Source organism: Diabrotica undecimpunctata, chromosome 1 (assembly GCF_040954645.1).
Source record: "Diabrotica undecimpunctata isolate CICGRU chromosome 1, icDiaUnde3, whole genome shotgun sequence".
Taxonomy (NCBI): Eukaryota; Metazoa; Arthropoda; class Insecta; order Coleoptera; family Chrysomelidae; genus Diabrotica; species Diabrotica undecimpunctata.
In genome coordinates this window covers 114411222-114432364 of record NC_092803.1, presented here as the reverse complement: position 1 = coordinate 114432364, position 21143 = coordinate 114411222, and the positions used below count along the sequence as shown (strand labels likewise).

General features: G+C 34.5%; 1 protein-coding gene across 4 annotated transcripts in view; it reads right to left on the bottom strand.

The window, feature by feature from the left end:
- The window catches only part of LOC140452801 (uncharacterized), a 49048-nt gene that overhangs the window by 15393 nt on the left and 12512 nt on the right, over positions 1–21143 (bottom strand). For 3 of the 4 annotated variants that reach the window (XM_072547132.1, XM_072547130.1, XM_072547134.1), the window contains exons 2-3: positions 20780–20905; positions 894–2090 (exon numbers count right to left, since the gene is read on the bottom strand). In XM_072547132.1, the coding sequence (XP_072403233.1) occupies positions 894–2090; positions 20780–20905 (1323 nt within the window). The remainder of the gene's footprint in view (positions 1–893; positions 2091–20779; positions 20906–21143) is intronic. The other variant, XM_072547139.1, reaches the window with a different exon arrangement.

Below are 21143 nucleotides of genomic sequence, written 5' to 3'. Positions count from 1 at the left end.
GTTTTTTATCTCCTTTTTTGAATATCAGAATTAAGAGTCAGAGGAAAAAATTGATTTAAACTGATAAAGTTAAGCATAAAAAATCATGAAATATCGTCAAGAACTTTAGTGAAAAATAACAAAGCATTTTAAACGTAACTTTTTGCCCTGAGGCTACTTGTGGCCTGTTGTGCACTTTAAATAAATAATGAATAATTACATTTTTAATCCGTAAACTATTTCGATTTCTGCTATAATCTGTGGCTTCTAAGAATTGCAAGGCAAAACAGACGTTGATAAAGATGTTATTAGAGACATGGGGAATCTAAAATTGCATTCCACAACATATCTCCTCAACTAAGCAAAAATCCATAGCGAATTGGTTTCTCTTATTCATAAAGGGTAAATCTAAATAAAAAAAAATACAGTTAAGATTTGAGTTCACGTATAGTGCGTCTGTGTATCCGCTTATACGTATTTCACCCTGAAAGGGATCTTCGGAGCGGCTATTTTGCTTTGTTGAGGAAATATGTTGTGGAATATAATTTTAGATTCCCCATGTATCTAATCACGTCTTTATCAACGTTTGTTTTGCCTTGCAATTCTTAGAAGGCACAGATTAAAGCAAAAATCTGAATTGGTTCCGAAAATTAGTTTACGGATTTATTCATCAGATGTTGCTATTGCGTCCAGATTGAAGCCATTTTATAGTTGCTTCTAACATGACAGGAAAGATTATTTTCACGTTCAGAGCGTTTGTGAATATCCGCTCCGAAGATCCCTTTTAGGGTAAAATACGTATAAGCAGATACACAGACACACTATATGTGAAATTAAATCTTAACTGTCTTTTCTTTTTAATTACATTTTTATTATTGTAGTATAGGTATTAAAAAGTTACACAGAATACGTACCGTCACAAATTGGTAAACCGTTTTCTTTCTCCTTAGAATCATCATCCTCGTAATCGTCGTTATTTTTTTTACGTTTGGCAGAATGACTGAGATGACGGCAGTTTGGTTTACTTGTAGTACTAGTGGTTGAAGCAATAGTTATTAAAATATCTTGACCATTTTGAGTTATCTCGGGCTTAATTTTTTCACTAGATGATGTAACTCTTGGCATTGGTGTAGTAATAGTGGTGCTAGAACTAACAGTAGTTGTAGAAGTGGTGGAAAGCAAAGTTGGGGCTATGTATGTACCATTTTTGCCATTTAAAATAGTTCTACCTCCTGGACCTTGACTATCAGGTCCTGGAAAAACAATACCTGTATTCTTTGGGTTATTTTCATTTGGAGAGACATTTCCCCATGCCGGTTGGTTATTTATGTTTGGAGATTGACCATTTTGTGCAGTTCCCTGATTTGGATTTTGGTTACCCCAGATCGGTTGCCCATTTTGATTAGGATATTGTACAGACCCTTGCTTTGGATTATTATTAGGCAACTGATTAGTTGGACCCGATCCGTGGTTTGTATTTAAATTTATATTAGTACCTTGATTGGGATTTTGACCGTTTTGATCTTGGTTTGGATTTGGATTTAATCCCCAGGGGTTAGGAAATTGGCCTTGATTTTGTCCTGGATTTTGGTTTGTATTTTGATTTGGCGTCCAATTAGGTACCCCATTTACATTCGGGTACTGTCCATTGTTTGTTTGTCCTGGATATTGATTAGGATTATAAGGCCAATTCGAATTCTGTCCAGTATTGGGTTGGTTTGTATTAGGAAATGTACCTGGTTTAGTACCCTGATTATTACTCCAAGTATTAGTACCTAAGTATCCACCTTGATTAGGAAAATTACCATTACTGCCCCATATAGGTTGACCATTAGGATAAAATTGATTTGGATTTGGATTATATGGACCTGGATAAGGATATTGTCCAGCAGGATTAAACTGATAATTCGGATATCCAGTATTGGGATTAAAACCATTGTTGGGATAATTCCATCCATTTATATAGGGATTAAAAGGTTGTACCTGTCCATTTGGATTTTGAGTATTTGGGTTACCAGATCCGATATTATTTCCTGCGCCATTGGTGTTTGGTGCTTGTCCATTGTTTAGGTTAAGATTGTTCGGAAAAGGCTCACCAATTTTGTTTTTTTCTAAAAAATAATAAGAGTTTATTTATTTAAATATTTTAATATACACACTATAATTTTAATACGCTTTACATTATTTAAAAAATATAGTAATTATGTTTTTTATCTCAATTAACCGCATCGACTACTAAAGATATTATAGGTTTATCTTGTATAATGTGTCGTGTGGGTGCCTTGTATGTAAGGTCGGCATTATTGTTATCACAAACAGTAGCTTATTACGTCTGAAAAATCGTAAACCTCAATCGAGTACCAAACCGATCAATAGCATTATTTTTATATATAAATTCTCATACCAGACCGAATTCGAACTCAGAACTTTTATTTATATACTTAACACTGGAAGATCACACCGATTTTTTTTAACATATACCGCACATATGGGTATCAGATACCCAATGATTTTTTTTGAAGTAATAAAAAAAAATAAATATTTTATGATTTCCAAAGATTGTCTAATCACTATTGAATACATAAGAATAATTAAATCAATTATTTTATTTTCTCTCGCTTAATATTAAAAATATTTAAAAATAATTAACAAACATTTTCTAAAAAGCCGGAAACATAACTCAAAATATTTTATCTTAATTTAACAACAAAATGGTCGTTCTAACTAAAAGCTAACAACTTTTGATTACAGAACTCATATTCATTCTTAGCCAGGTATTTCAATTTCACTCATTTTGGTGACTACATTCACAATATAGTTTAGCTCTAAGCTCCACGCAGTATGCTTTATGGCAATCCTAGCATGCATGTTTCGTCTTTCTATCTTTTCTTTTGCAAAAAAAGCAAACACCTAGTTTGCTTTACTAAACGTGGGATGTTGTGTTAGAAGGTCTTAAACTTGAAGAATGCCACGCATTGTTTGCTGACTGATTTCTGTAAAGAAGGTATTTAGAGTCTCTTTCGCATTAGTGGTTCAATTAAAGCCATTACAAAAGATTTCAGAAATAATCTTCTATATTTACGCCACTTGCATCAAGCATGTTAAAAAAATTCTTAGTGGTCATTGTCTGGATCCAAGTAACCTTGCAACATTTCTAACTAGTTCATGATCTATTTGACTATCACTTTGTTCACTTTCATCAGTATCGGTATTGGAGTTTTGTTCTTCGACATAATCTTCCTCAGATTCGGAATCGTTACCAAAGATATTTTACTACACATCCGTCCTTGGCAGACTACAGACTGAATTTTCATGAAGCGGCATTAGCATTGAAATGTGGTTGCGCATGCTACATTCAGTTAAGTGTCTGGATGGGTATCTCACATCCAAGTGTGAGCTTCCAGGGTTAATAAAACATATTAAAAATATTTAAGCTAGTTCAGTTATTTTTCTATAATAAACCTGCATTTGGATTAAAGAAAATATGTACTGTACATATTATTATACACAACCAAAGTTATATGGAGTCACCTGGTAGGTATTTCTTACTATTTTAAGCGAATTTAGAAAAACCAACATACAAAATCAAAGAATATTTATTTTAAAGTAATTAAATCATCAATACATAAAAATTAAAGAAGACGATAAACTCTTTAAATAATAAACGAAAACCACTTGTTTAAGGTTAATAATATAAAAATTTTCAATGTTAAGCGACTAATGTTTAAATTGTATTTATTTATTTTGTGTTTATTTTTTTTGTGTTTTTATTTATTATGTGTTTTTTTAGTAGTCAGTGTAGCCATCCCTAACCCAATGTATGTAAGCTTCAATTTGCGTGGACATGCTCCTAAACAAATTGTCAATATTCTGTTGTGGCAGGTTGTTCCATTCTTCAAGAGCAGCTTTTACTAGCTGAGCAGTGTTTGGTGTATTTTTCCGGTGAGCTTTAATTCTTCTTTTAAGCATATTCCACAATTGCTCTATAGAATTAAGGTCAGGTGAGCAAGCAGGTCACTCCAGTGCAGTGATATGTTCTGCTTTAAGAAAGGCTATAATAACTCTGCTGATATCATGCATGAAAATTAATTTTCTCCCATTACACCTCTCCAGAGAATAATTACAGTTTCTAGAACCAAATCAAAATACCTTCTTCTTCTTCTTAACATGCCATACACCAAAGTGTGTAGGCGACTATCTTATTACTAGAATTCCGTTCTTGGCGGCGTGACACAGCTCGCCTGTATTGTGTATTCCTGTCCATTCTTTAATATTCCTTAACCAGGATAATTGTTTGCGGCCGGCTCCTCTCCTACCTTCGATCTTCCCTTGTAGGATTATCTGTGGTATTTCATATTTTGCTCCTCTCAATATATGCCCAAGGTAACCAAACTTGCGTTTTTTAATTAATTCAAAGAGTTCTCTTTTCACGCTGGCTCTCTTAAGGACGTCATCGTTTCGAACTCTATCCACCCAAGGTATGCGCATTATTCTTCTCAATGACCACATTTCAAATGCTTCAAGTTTGTTGATAGATGTTTTTTTCAAAGTCCACGTTTCCATGCCATAAAGCAAGATGGACCATATGTAGAACTTGACCATTCTGTAGCGTATTTCGAAATTTAGGTTTTAATTACATAGGAGCGGTCTGAATTTCACAAAAGCTTGTCTTGCCATTTGCATTCGGGTCAAAATACCTAGGAGCTGTCAAAGTTGGTTGGATGAAAAGTTTTTTTACTGATTGTCGACGACAACCCATTTTGTATTTGAACGGTCCGCCACTGCAGCCAGCCAGCTAGTCGGTACAGACGACAGATGACAGAATGACATTCCATCACCAGCCGTTGAGAAGCATAGAACTATTTGTTATTGTTTTCATATTTTTGTGCAAATTCATAAATAAATGCAGTATTTTAGACTATTAATTAATTTCAATGAATACAGTCCACTACAACAATAAACATTGGTCCATTCGACCCGATATTTGTGATAAAATCAGTGCTAAAAGTGATTCACAGTTAACGGTCAAGTGAAAGAACACGTGGGATTGCCGAACAATATACAGCCAAAAATACCGGTGAGTTCCCATCTGATTCCTATACCTATTTATACTGTTTTTGTTTGTGTAAGTTGCATAAAACTATTTACAATCTATATATCTATTTAAATTCAATTCGAATCTATTTGATTAATAAACAATGTCGGACGAACACTTAAAAAGATTAATTAGAAAACGAGCTGGTCATAAATTTTCATTTACAATTTTCTCCAAATTTCTAGAGTCTATTAAATGCAAATTAGAATTACATGATGTTGAAAAAATCGAACTAAGCGACAGAATAAATAAACTAGAAAATACATTTTTAGAAATTAAAATTATCCAATCAGAAATAGAAGAATTGGCAGACGATCCCGAACCACACTTTGTGATAAGGGAAGAACTTGAAAACAATTTTTATTCACTATCGGCTAATGCCAAAGCATTGTTAAATAAATTCATTTCAGATATTGATGATAAAAAGTCGGTGACAAGCGAGCATACAAACAATAACACTTCTATTTCTGACGGGGCTTATCGTTTACAAGGTGTAAAACTGCCAACAATACAAATTCCAAAGTTCGACGGCACATACGAATTTTGGCTAGAATTTCGAGACACTTTTGAGTCACTCATTCATACAAATGATAGTATTACAAATATTCAGAAGTATCATTATCTTCGGGCATCATTACAAGGAAATGCCGCCGCAGTCATAAAACCTATCGAATTTTCCGCAAACGGGTACAATTTGGCATGGGACTCTGTATGTGATCGATACAATAATACAAAACTCTTAATACACAATCATATTAAAGCTTTATTTTCATTGGAATCTATTCACAAAGAATCTTTTGTAAAATTTCGTAAATTAGTAGATGATTTTTCAAAACATTTAAAGTCACTTCAACAATTAAATCAGCCGTGTGAACAATGGGATGCCTTACTTATATTCATTATAACATCAAAACTAGACGAAACTACTATTAGGGAATGGGAAAAGCATATTGCTACTCAAACGGAACTACCAACTTTATCCGATCTAAAAGGATTTTTAAAATCAAGAGCAGATTTTCTAGAGGCAATTGAAATGAACATTGAAACAAAAAATAAAAGTAAGGAGAACAGGACGACTAGGGGATTCTTAGCAACAAAAACAAACTATACATGCGTCTCTTGTCAAGGCGACCATAGCATTTACACTTGCGAAACATTTTTAAATTATCCAATAAACGAAAGGTGGAATTTTATTAGATCAAAATCATTGTGTACAAACTGCTTGCGATCGGGTCACTCCAATAAACAGTGCAAACTCGGGCAATGTCGCAAGTGCAAAGCACGTCACAACTCACTTTTACACAATAATACAAATGATAGGAGCATCATTATAAGCCAAAATAATTCGGGCACGTTCAATAGAAATTCGAATATATCCAATAGCAGTATTAATACAAATCCATCACAAAGTACAAGTGAGCCAATAAATCCAGTAACAAGTAACAATACATTTTGTGGTAACAGCATGCTTTCTTGTTCTGATACAGGCTATGTTTTTCTCTCAACAGCAATCTTAAGTGTTAAAGATATGAATGGTAAAATGCAAAGGGCTCGTGCACTATTGGATTGCGGGTCTCAATCTTCATTTATCACAACAAACATGTGTAACAAACTAGGAATCAAACCACAAGATGTCAGCTTAAATCTTTTGGGCATAGGCAACAAACTATCAACTATTACAGGTCAATGTCAGTTAGAGATTTGCACATCTAATAATAAATTTGTAAAAATAATCAACTGTTTTGTATTGCCAAAAATAACAAATATTCTTCCTCATACAAACATTGATGTAAGCGCTATAAACATTCCTAATACAATTCGGTTAGCAGATCCTAATTTTGGCAATGCTGGATCTATTGACATTCTTATCGGCGCAGATATTTTTTGGCATTTGATTTGTAAAGGTCGCATATCTTTAGATCAAGGTCCTATTTTAACAGAAACAATATTTGGGTGGATAATTTCTGGCCCGCTGGGATCGGTTCCCCACAATACAATATCTTGCAATCTTAGCACAAATCTGGAACTAACTAAACTTCTTCAGCAATTTTGGGAAGTAGAGGAATTGCCAAATATTCCTCATCTATCTGAAGAAGAGCAATTGTGCGAGGACAATTTTCAAAAAACTACTACACGTGATCCAAATGGTAGATTCATAGTTATGATGCCATTAAAACAATATCCGCATGTGTTGGGTGATTCAAGGATACAAGCTGAAAGAAGATTTCATCATCTAGAAAAAAGATTAGCACAAAACAATCCTCTTCGCGAACAATATATACAATTCATGCGCGAATATCAGGAGCTAAACCACATGTCGTTAGCAGATATCTCTGAAAACTCTACTGTCGACTACTACATGCCACATCATGGTGTCCTAAAGGAGGACAGTCTTACAACAAAACTTCGTGTCGTGTTTGACGCATCATCACAACAAGCCTACGGTGCTTGTATCTATTTAAGAAGTACTGATGACAAGGGAAATATCTCGGTTAAAATTCTATGTGCTAAATCAAAGGTTGCCCCTATCAAAACTCTAAGCATTCCACGCCTAGAGCTTTGCGCAGCTGTATTACTTTCACGTCTTTTAACTAAGGTAATTGAATCCATTAATATAGACCTCAATAAATGTTATTTATGGTCAGATTCCACAATAACCCTTGCTTGGATCAATACTTCTCCTAACAATCTTCAAACCTTCGTAGCTAACAGAGTCTCCGAAATTCAGGTCTTAACAAAGTCCTATACATGGAAGTATGTACCCACACAAGATAATCCTGCAGACCATCTATCAAGGGGATTATCTCCTTCTCAAATACTAAATTCTTCACTATGGTGGGACGGTCCGTCATGGTTGTCTTTAAGGGAAGAATTTTGGCCCCTTTTAAATCCAAAGGTAGACATTCTACCCGAAATAAAATCTCAAACTATTCTCAATTTTGTTTCCTATTCTCAGCAAGAACAATGGTTTCCATTCAAGGCCTTTTCACAATATTCGCGTTTACTGCGCGCATTTGCATACATCCTTAGATTTAAAAATAATTTATTAACACCCAAAATTCTTAGAGAGTGTGGCTCTCTAACATTAACCAATATTAATGACGCTCGTCGTTATTTATTGAAGATCATACAACTACACTCTTTTCGCGAAGAGTATGATCAGCTGTCAAAACAAAAAGGCGTTAGTTCCAACAGCAAGCTCTTCTCTTTAAACCCATTTATTGACCAGGATGGTTTAATACGTGTTGGTGGTCGCTTGGCTAACTCGGATTTTCTATATGACAAAAAACATCCCATTGTCTTGGATTCAAAACATCATTTCACGATATTATTTTTCCGTCATGAACACCTGCGTCTATATCATGCAGGCCCTCAGCTGCTTCTATCTACTATTCGGGAGACATATTGGCCTATATCAGGCAGAAACCTATCTAGGTTGACTGTTAAACAATGTACTACTTGTTTACGATTTAATCCTAAACCTATACAACCAATCATGGGTGATTTACCACGTGACCGATTACTATACACATTTCCCTTTGCCATCACTGGTATTGACTACGCCGGTCCGTTTTTGTATAAAAATAAGGGCAGAGGTGCCAAATTAAATAAATGCTATATTTCATTATTCATATGTTTTGCTACAAAGGCGATTCATCTTGAGCTCGTAACCGATTTGAGCACTCAAACATTCATGCTTGCCTTGCGCCGCTTTATCGCTCGTAGAGGAAAGCCAGCCAAATTGTACTCAGATAATGGTAGAAACTTCGTAGGTGCCATGTCTGAACTTAAAAGATTTTTAAAAATTAACAATGCACACATACAAGATTCATGTACACATGAGGGTATTGAATGGCATTTAATTCCGCCATATTCTCCACATTTCGGGGGACTCTGGGAATCCGGAGTAAAATCTTGTAAATTTCACTTAAAACGTTCACTTAAAAATACAAATCTTACATTTGAGGAGTTTGCAACAATACTATCACAAATAGAAGCAGTACTCAACTCCAGACCTTTGTGTCCTATTAGTCCTGATCCTAATGATTTAACACCACTCTGTCCCGCTCATTTCCTCATCGGTAGAATGCCAACGCTAGCTCCAGAACCAGATCTACTCCAAGAGATTCCACAACGACTCAATAGATTTCAACGCATCCAACAAATTTTCCAAAGTTTCTGGAAGAGATGGTCTTCCGAATACGTCGTCGAGCTACAGAGACGTTCTAAGTGGCAAATATCCAAGGGAGAATTAGTAGAAGGCACTTTAGTCCTTATCAAAGATGACTGTCTGCCACCAGCAAAGTGGAAACTAGGCAGAATAACTCACATACATGACGGATCGCAGAATACCGCTAGAGTTGCAAAAATAAAGACTCAAGAAGGTATCATCACGAGGTCATTCTCCAAAATATGTCCTCTCCTTCCATTAAATTGAAAGATTCAGGATCTTTCAAGGCCGGGAGTATGTCGACGACAACCCATTTTGTATTTGAACGGTCCGCCACTGCAGCCAGCCAGCTAGTCGGTACAGACGACAGATGACAGAATGACATTCCATCACCAGCCGTTGAGAAGCATAGAACTATTTGTTATTGTTTTCATATTTTTGTGCAAATTCATAAATAAATGCAGTATTTTAGACTATTAATTAATTTCAATGAATACAGTCCACTACAACAATAAACACTGATCATAATGCCTCCTCAGAACATGATACTTTATCCTTTATATATGTGAACAGATCTGGTAATTTCCATTTGTGCTTGTCTTCTTCGCTCACTAAGTACACGAATTCGTCGATCATCTGATTTTTTACAAATCCTTGTTTCGACTGAAAATATTACATTTTGCCAATTTCTGATGTTCCAATTTTGGTGTTAAAGACACCATTTTAAGCGATCAATATTGAGCTATCTTGATAACCCGGTAACCCGTAACTGTCTACTGCTGTATAGTCCTTGGGTATGAAGTCTTTTTCTTATCATTTTAATTGAAACACTTACATCTGTAGTTTCCAAAAGTTGCCTTTGGAGCTGTGGGTGAGAAATTGTTGGATCTTTTCTAATTAATTGGCCGATTGAAACGATCACGGCGAGCCATTGTTACCTTTTGGCCACTTTGTCTAAGTATATGCCTAAGCGTTACTAATTCCTGATACCTTGCATAAGTTTTTGGCACAACGCTCTGTGTTGCGCCTACCACTGCCGCTATGTCCCTCTGATACATTCCTTATTCCACGAGACCAATAATGTTTCCCTTTTGCGCCTGCGTTAACCCCACATAAGGCATATTTTCGTTTTTAAACGCAAAAGTAAGTTTATTTATTTTCATTTAATGGACAATTAAAGCAAATAATATATCACGTACTGCAAAGTTCCAAGAACCTGGGGCCAGGAATATTTATGGAATCCAGTGATGAGACAACAAGTTCTTCTTGAACGACTTCCATGCTATCCGGGCTACAGACTCTAATGATCCAAATTCCATGAAACTCGAATAAACCCAGAATAAAATTAAATAAAATTAAAATTAAAGGCAAAAAAATGTTCATAAGGTGTTTCGAACTCTGAAGTGATGTATATGCTGAACTACGCATAGAGATGCAAGATAATAATAATAGGAACATTGCACTGCTGTGCATAAAGATGCAAAGTATTATGGACTCGATCACTATACAGATGCGAATAGAGAGAAAATGCTATGAATGCGTACACAACGCATTTGCGCACAAAGACACAAGATATCACTTCGTAATTGCTCATTGATATCCGAGAATTGAGAAATTATATTGCAAAACGAGGACCCAGGTAAATATACTTCACTTTATGAATTCCCTACTATAATTATATCAGTAACTTTCGATACAACGTCGGTAGTCTTATTTAAAGCAGTTTCTGGTAAATGCACAAGCCAACTCTTGGTCCGACGAAGAAAAAGCAACATCTTGTAGTTTCCCTCAGAGAAGCCTTCAATGATCAGCACTTGGAATTTTATAAACAGTCTCCAAGGTTGTTTACTTTATATATAGTATGTTTACTATGAAAAGAAAGACAGTTAAGATTTTATTTCACGTATAGTGCGTTTGTGTGTCCACTTATACGTATTTCATCCTAAAAGGAATCTTCGAAGCGGTTATTCACAAACGCTCTGAACGTGAAAACAATTTTTCCTGTCGTAGTTGAAATAACACTAAAATGGCTTCGATATGGACGCAATAACGACATCTGATGATAAATCACGAAACAAAATCCGAAGGTTTCTAATTGTCGAAACCGAATTCAGATTTCTGCTTTAATCTGTGCCTTCTAAGAATTGCAAGGCAAAACAGACGTTGATAAAGATGTAATTAGAGACATGGGGAATCTAAAATTGCATTCCACAACATATCTCCTCAACTAAGCAAAAATTCTTAGGGAATTGGTTTCTAGTACTCATTAAGAGTATATCGAAATAAAAAGAAAGACAGTTAAGATTTGATTTCACGTATACTGCGTTTGTGTATCAGCTTATACGTATTTAATCCTAAAAGGAATCTTCGGAGCAGCTATTCACAAACGCTCTAAAATTGCCCGAAAACAGTTTCTCGAAAGACAAATCCCCGAAAGCAATTCCCCGAATGGACAATTCCCCGAGTGTACAATTCCCCGAAACACGAATAGACAATTGTCAGAATAGACAATTGACAGAAAAACAATTGCCCGAAAAATATATGTAAATAGTTATCGCTTTACATGTATTTCCTATATACTAATACGGTAACTTACGTGCTATTTAAATAGTTATTACTGCTTAGATTGTGTTCTATCTCGTTAGTTAATTTATTATTATAATATATATTTGATCTTTATATGTATTTCCTATATACTAATACGATAAATAATGTGCTATTCCCCGCAAGAATTGAGGGCAATAATCCTTTGCTAATTGCATTTTATTGTTTTCTTTAACAAAGTGATTAAACTACTAACGAGCTTTCTAAACGTTCTAATATTTGTTTCTTGTTCTTTTTGATAATATTATCTTAAAATAAATTCTGTTTTATCTAATTATCTGAAGTTGGGAAATCCCACTCTTAACTTAATAAATTAATAAGTGCACTCCATTAACAGAGATTACAATCTGTGCCATTAGTCTTAACACTAACCAAAACAACTAAATTTCATATAAATAATTGAACGAAAGTTTTCTATTGCGTTATTGTCAAAACTTTGAGCCAGGGTCACGACGCAAAATGGTTTTGGAGTGTGTACTTAGTGAAAAGAGTAAATTATTGATCGACGATTATCTTTACCAAAAAGATAACGAAAGGCAAGACATTTATTGGAAGTGTGATTATCATAAGACATACAAGTGTAAAGCTCGTGTTATAACCTTAGAAAATACAGTAGTAAAAAGAAGTGGGACACACAACCATCTAGCGGATGCAAGGCAAGTGGAAAAAATATAATGTTTCAATGGAATACGTGTAAACGCTATACAAACCCAAGATGGGCCACATCATATAATATTTAGTGCATATGTTCGACTTAGTCAAGCTACAGCTACGGCGCTTCCAAAAGTGAGCAGAATTAAAAGAACAATAAGGCGTGTACGAAGTAATCAGCAAACCGCTCCAGCTTTACCTCTTCATAGAAGAGACATTGTTTTTCCAGAAGAGTATAAATTAATACAAAATGAAGAACAATTTTACTATTTGATTCAGGCTTCCACGATGATCGGTTTTTAATTTTTTTAACATAAAAAAATCTGCTTCTTCTGGCAAGGTCACAACACTGGTTTGTCGACGGAACTTTCAAAACTATACCTCACCTTTTTATCAACTATATTTCTCTATATCGGAAGCAAACTGTCCCAAGTCCAATTTATCGATTTTACAGGAGAACGAATTAACGGTTTTCGGTGAATATTTGGAATTATTACAGATATAAATAAATAATGAATAACCAGTTTTTTCTAAGCAATTAATAGTACAGGTAGAGTATTATAATCCATCAATTTCAAATTTTTGCAATATTCTAATTTTACAAAAAAAATGGACTTAGGACAGTATGCTTTTAAGTTGTATTTTTTTTTCCCGAAAACATTTTTATAATAAGTCACCTGTCCTTATTGACAATAAGTAAAACGAATATAGATATAATAATTTCAATTTATTAAGATTAAACAAAGTTAAAACAAAAAGTAAAATAAACATGAACTAAAAATTTTAAAGTACGTATTAGTTTAAATAAATTTTATTGATCAGCATCTCCTTCTGGATAATCGTTCTGATTTAGAGCATGTGGCAAGCTTCGATAGTATTCGTGAAACTCCGATTGTGCAAAAGGCAATAAATCCATGAGGTCATTATATTTTGCTGTTGAAATAGGCATTAGCCTTTAATTTATTTGGTCCAGATCCATCGGTAAGGAAAGTTCGGTTCTTGTGTTTCTTCTCAAATCTACTTCCTCGAAATTTGTTGCTTGAAATGATGTTATGTAGTACAGTATTCCTAACTGGTCTTTTCTATACTGCAAGTGAACTACTTTAGATAATAGGAACGGCTGTTTATTACGATTAATTTTTCGAGCAACGAAAGGTGCAGCATTTAAAGAGCCCCTTGCAACGGTATACATTGGATCAAAAGATTTAAAGTCGGCCAATTCTAAGTTTATTACTTTAAATTTTGAGGAACAGTGACGGATAAGTTGCTGCCAATCCCACGGAGTTACAATTGTCATTGTAGGGATTTTTTTCGCTGTTTTTCTATTTCTGCATGAACGGTGTCAGCTTCCATGTGACTATGACCTTTTAAAAGAAATTTTTGATCAATGGTTTTAAGCCTTGCATATTTATTTAGAATGAAATAAAAGCCCATTACGATGCTGCTGTTCTTATTTTGGCCAAAGCAATTATCAGACCAAAGCGGTATGTACTCTATATTAGATCCAGGTAAGTTTAGATCTGCCCATTTTACCAAAGCTGATGCCAACTCATTCCCACCTCTCTTACCTTTTGATTCGTCCCACATCATACTTCTTCTTCAGTGCCTTATCCGGTCCGGATGTTGGCGATCATCAAGGCTATCATGGTTTTGTTGACTGCTCTGCGAAACAGCTCCGCTGAGGTCATCCCAAACCATTGTCGGAGATTTTTCAACCACGAAATACGACGGCGTCCCGGTCCTCTTCTGCCAAATACTTTACCCTGCATAACAAGTTGAAGAATTCGATATTTTTCTTCGTTCCGCATCACGTGGCCGAGGTACTCAAGCTTGCGTTGTTTAATTAAATTAAGCACTTCTTTTTCTTTTGTCATGCGCTGTAGGACCTCAACGTTGGTGACATGGTCCACATAAGATATTTTTAGTATCCTTCTGTATATCCACATCTCGAAGGCTTCGATTCGTTTTTCAGTGGCTTGCGTCAGTGTCCAGGCTTCAACTCCATACAGTAACACTGGAAGAACGTAGCACCTCACTATTCGCATCTTGGTTCCCAAACTGAGATCACTGCAGCACAGCAAGGATCTCAACTTAATAAATGTAGACCGTGCCATTTCAATTCTGGATCTAATCTCTTGAGCGTAGTCCCATTGTACGTTGAGGGTAGTTCCGAGGTAAGTGAATCTGTCGACTCTCTGGATCTCTTCGCTACCTGCCATTAGTGCCCCGGGATCTAAAGTTGTACGGCTGACAACCATGAATTTAGTTTTCTTAATATTAAGGTTCAGTCCGTATGTTACGCTCACAGTTCGCACTCGGTCTAGTAAGGCCTGCAGATCGTTTAGGCTGGTTGCTAGTAACACAGTGTCATCGGCGTAGCGGATATTATTGATGTATTCACCGTTCACTCGGATTCCCATGTCTAGGTTTGTGAGGGCTTCATTAAAAATCTCCTCAGAGTATATATTGAAAAGAGTCGGCGATAGCACACATCCTTGTCTTACTCCTCGCATGATCTTCACTTGGTCGGTCAGCTTGGACATCATACACCAGGCTGAATTATTTGAGGAATCAAAAATTGTATAATTTAAAGTCCAAAGCTTTCTTTTATCAAAAGTAAGCGAATTGGTTAACAACGGTGTAGGTAAACATTTTTGAAGATCTGTTGTGAGTACCTTATGTTTGCAATTTTATTTAGTTTCATTTGTGTCTGAGGATTTAAGATTATACCTACGTTCTGCATCTTTCAGATGTAAATTTCTTTCATTGTTTATACGTTCTGAATCAGTGTCGTGTACTGCTGTCTTTACCTGTGCTAAAAATAAATCACAAGTGTCCACTTTTGGTGGTTTAAAAGTGAGATTAAATTTAATTTTTTATTAAAAATATCCCTATACAACCATAGTTTTGCTACATCGTCTAAATGAACGTGTTGTTCAAAGCAATATTCTTTATAGAGTGTATACATTTGCACTGACAACTGAGGACCTAAATATGCTGTCTTTGATCTTTCTCGATTATAGTGGCTTTCATATTTAGGAAATGAGGAAATATGTGATACAACGGAATCGATTACATGCTGCTGAGTTGTATTACTAGGTGTATGCTTACCTCTCTTGTCAGCCATAACTATGCCTCCTTCTTGGCGCTTTGCTAAAGCGGTCTTCACTACTGACTGCGATATGCCCAATGTTTTCACAAACATGCACTTAACAATTTTTACACCATCTACTGTTAAAGTATATACCAAGGTGTTTTTTCTTGCCTTTGATTCGTCTCCTAATCGCAATCTTTGTCTAGCTGTAGGCTTTGTTTCTATACAGGATAAAATGAACTGCCTTTTTGCATTATAATCTTTTTCGTCATTCCAATAATAATTAAAAATCTCATCTTTCTTTTCTTCAGTTATTTTGGAATAACATTTCATACGACATGAACAAGCAGCTTTTTTCTTTCTTTCAGGCATCTCTTTTCCGCTTTTACTGAGATAGGATCTACCGACAGCATACTCCCGTTTACGCTTATTTACAATTCACTCGGAAACATGCCTTAAACGTTTCTTTCCAACTTGTTTTGTAACAGATTTTCTGGAAACTTTTCTGTTATTAACTTGCTTATTTTCTACAAGAACGTCTGGTTGTTCAACTTTATCTTCTGAATCATAATCAACATCATTAATAGGATTATAATCTTTATCTGCTATAGAATCATCAGAGTCGCTCAACAAAAGGTCATTTTCTAAGAGAGAAAACTGTTTTTCATACGTCTTCATTTTGGATGACATAGTATCTACATCTTGACCGATCTCAGTTACTTGAAAGGTACTTGAGGTACTAGGTACTAGTTACTAGGTTGGTTTTCTTTTGACGTATCTGGAAAAAAAATATATTAACCATAAAAATATATTTCTAAATCAATTTTATATGAAGACATTTTTTTTAATTCCTTAGTTTATCCTAAGAACTATAATATTAGTAAACGAATTACTTACCATCCATTATGGAGTCAAGCGCTAAAGATAAAATAAAAACTATTCACGAAATTATAAAAACTATTCCCGTCAATAACTACAAATTTTTTAAGATATAAGAGTTTTTAAGATATAACCAAAAACAATAACCACGTGTTTTTCACCCAAAGTGCAACGAAACAATGAACGGAATTTAATGTTTGATTATGAGAGTGACGTTAATGTTCGGGGCTGTTCGTTTTACACGGACTTAAACTACTACTGTCGGTTTACATAGATAGTCCAACCAGGTCCAACTTAGGATTATATGCCTCTAAGGAGGTACGGACTTAGACAGACGATGTTATTTTAACTATTTTCTTTTTATATTTAAAATGGACTTAGTATTATATACCACTAAATAGATTGTAAAAATGTAAACAAACCTGTATAAATAAGTCCAATACGTAAAAAATTTGACTTAGGACAGTATGCTTCCGACATACAGATTTAATCCACGGATTAGAGAAGAATACTGCGATTCCTTTAGTATACGCACTACTACCTAACAAGACAGAAGAAATTTATGTTCGGCTACTTTCAAAATTAAAAGAACTTTTGTCTGGAGCTTCGCCGGCAACTATATTAACAGATCTGTATGCTATTTGTAATGCTAGAAATGGGAATACCCAAAAAATTAGTGGAGCTAACTTAAATGTGCGTAACAGACGCATGTGAACAGGTGAAGATGCGATTGAGTATAACATCAAAACTTAGACAAGCCCCTTCTAACCGTTGCTATTCAATTTAGCCTTAGAATATGTAATAAATAAAATATCGTCTAAACTGACAGGGAGATTTGCGAATCGAGAATTAAAACTATTGTTGGCTTTTGCTGATGATCTAGATGCAGTCGCTCATTCTACAAGAGATGCAAGAGAGATGTTTTCACAACTCGAGCAGGGAACAGATAGTCTGGGTCTTCGAATAAATGAAGGGAAGACGAAATACATGCTAGTAACCAAAAATTCAATATCAAGAGTTAGGCAGAACATAACTATTAATGACCACAACTTTGAAATAGTAAAAGAGTTTAAATATCTGGAAACGGTAATTACAAATGACAACTACATAGAAAAAGAGCTGGAAATAGAGCATTATACTTCCTATCATAATTATTGAGATCTGAGCTGCTAAAAAGAAAATCTAAATTAAGACTGTAAGTCAATTATTCGCCCAGTTGTTGTATATGGAAGTGAAACATGGACTCTACACCAACGGGAAATAAATAAGCTGCTAGTATTTGAAACGAAGATTCTTAGAATGATATTTGAACCCCAAAGAAATGAATTGACAGGAGTGTAGAGCTAACCGGATAAGAAAGAAACAGATGATAATAAGCTTTGTTTACTTTTAGAAGGTATTCGATTCGTATGCTAGATAAACTTTTGATCCATTTTAATAGAGTTGGGTGCACCAATACACTTAGCAACTTAGACACACGCGAAATCTGTACCAGTCCAATACGAGGAGAAACAATGAGTATATTTGCAGCTAAACATGACTTAGTCATGCTAAGCATATTTTACAAACTACTACCTAGACACCTGTATACGTGGAAATCACCTAGAGACAACGGAGAAGACGTTATTATACACTATATACTTGTTAACAAAAGATATCGAAATATTTTCAACAGTGTTAAAACCTACCCAGGCGCTGATATTCAATCTGACCACAATCTTTAAATGGGCGTGTATAAAACCAAGGTAAAGAAAACACGCGGAAAAACTGTAAAAAAATATAACATGAGAAAACTGAAATATAGTGAAGTAAAAGAACTAGTCAGAAAAACAATAAATAGAAAATTAAAAGAAATTGATAATACAACGAAAAGCACAAAAGAGAAAATAGAATCCCTTAATAAAACGATAGACAACATTAAAGACAATTTTATGAAGAACGAAGAAGGTAAGAATAAGACATGGATGACGACAGAGACTCTGCAGCTGATGGAAGAACGAAGGAAAACAAGAGCAATAACTCTATATATAAAACATTACAACAAGATATACAGAGAAAGATCAGAGAAGCCAAACAGAAAGAACTGGAGGAAAAATGCCAAGAAATCGAGTACTTGGGAGAAGAAGAATATTATGGTTAAAAAACCTGAGGACATGGTTTTCCACAACAACTACTAATCTATTTAAAGCATCAGTTAATAAAATAATTATAGCCAGAATGATCGCCAATATTCGAAACGAATAGGCACCAAAAGAAGAAGTCCAATACGGCAACAGTATGACTTGATCCGAATTTTTTAAGACAATTCAGGGTGGAGAGAGAGGTTAGACGAGGATGATATATTTAATATTTATGGTGAAAATTTCATAAGGATGGCTTTAGAAGGATGGCTAGAGTGAGGGGTGGCTGGTAGAAAAATCTCAAATTTAAGAATAGGATGAGAGCTGCTTCTTTGGTTTTCCTCTTTTTCATGTTTGTTTCTCTCATGATTATTGATGCATCTTTCCATTGTGGTATGGTCTCATTTTCCCAGACATGTTTGCATATCTAAAATTTCTCGAAGTCTCTGTATTTGATGTATGCTTTATGCTCGTTTATCCTGACATTAAGTGGTCTTGCTGTTTCTCCCACGTAGAAATTGTTGCATTTATAGTGTATTTGAAAGTCGACAAGAAGCATATATCAACAACAGCTGAGTAATAGGAGGTTAAACTCATCATCTACAATCTAACACACTACAATCAACACATAAGCAACACACAATACATAAATAAATTTTTTTGCTCAATTCACATTACACAAACACAACAAGATTTAATTTTTTACACAAACATATAACATGGAACACACAGAAGTAGTCAGAATTTGATATAAAATAAAAACACCACCCTCAAAACATGTTGTAGCCACTATGGGCTCTTGGCCTACAAGATCTAGGTCAAGCATGTGAACTTTGAAATGACATAACCAATAACAAAATATTTTGTTATACACATTTTTACATAATTTGTACAAAAAAAACCTTTTTTGAAAACGATTTCCAGAATGGAAATTGAAACGTCAATATTAGTTAATTTAAAGTGTAAGTTTCATCACAATCACAACCAATAATTGTAGCTTAATCCCACAAAAAACATAATATTTAACTTAACCATGCCACAGAACCTTGCCTTTTAGAATAAATCGTAAAGGCTTTTCAACACAAATAAAACAATGAGAGAATACGATTTTTTCATATCCAATGATTATATCTATGGGTAAATGGAAAGATCGTGGAGCAAATGCGTTCTAGTTGGCAGTACTTTTTAAATTACTTCAGTTTTGCGAAGAAAAGCGAACGAAGAACAAGAAAGTGTCTAAAAACGATAAGTAATTACAATCGTTATATGGGTGGAGTCGATCTTATCGATCAATTTCGTGAACAAGAAAGTATCAAGTGTCTAAAAGCGATAAATAATTACAATCGTTATATGGGTGAAATCGATCTATTCCATCAACTTCGTGCTTCTTATCCAATTTCGTGTTAATCCCGACGATTGTATATTGAGGATTATATACTGTTTCATTGGTGCAGCAGTAGTAAATATATATGTAATGTATAAGATTACAATGAAAAGGAGGTCTAATAAATCGAAACCAATACGTCACATGTGTTTTAGAAATGTCTTGGCCAACCAACTCATAGGTGATTTCCAGAACAGAAAGAGGCTAGCACCTAAGTTAATAATAGGAAAAAATAAATATTTGAAGAAAATGGAAGCAACACGTAATGATGTAAGCGTTGAAAATACGGCGAGACTAAGCGTTTTTGGCAATCACATAACAAGAACACGAAACATCAAGACGTTGCGCGCTCTGTTCAACGAAAGCGAAGCCAAAACGTTCAAGTATTAAATGTTTAATAAAGTATTTTTTCTATGGTCGAATATAGAACCACAACTACATGTATAAAAGTCAATATATTTAATCAGGCTGTGGCCGAAATTTCAACCACTCAAAAAATCAACAAGCAGTAAAAATAAAATGGAAAGACGAAGGAAAGTACAATAATGTATCATTTGTTAATTATAATCGACAACGAATTTGTTTATATTATCAAAAAATAATTCTGCATTATAAAGGATTAATATACACTTTTTCCATCTTTTTTTCTTATAAAAATGTGTCTTATTATAAACCAAGTACAAAATATTACTCAAAACAGATAAGAAAACTGTTTTTCGAGAACATTTATTGAAAAAACTGTGTATCTAAATATAGATATTAAAGTTCTAACATTTGACGTATCAATAAAATCAAATTTTACCTGCATTATTGGGGCCACCTGTTACCTTATTGACTGGAACATTTCCATTTGTCAATATATCTGGAGGTTTCAGACTAGCTACTTCAACATGAGGATCAAATCCTTTTGGAAGTTCCCCTACTTGACCTAAAATTTAAAATATATGTATATATATACATATATTGTACCGTTTTTAAATAAAACGAGCGGTTAATGTTAATTATATAATATAATAAATATTTGTGTACCTCGGAGGTAAAGGACACTATGTCCATTTTTATCGAAATTTAGATTGGTGCACTTTTGAATATAACTTTTTTGGCTCTACACATAGGTAAACCATACTATGTCCAGAGACAGTTTTACGGCAAGTTACCGATTTTTT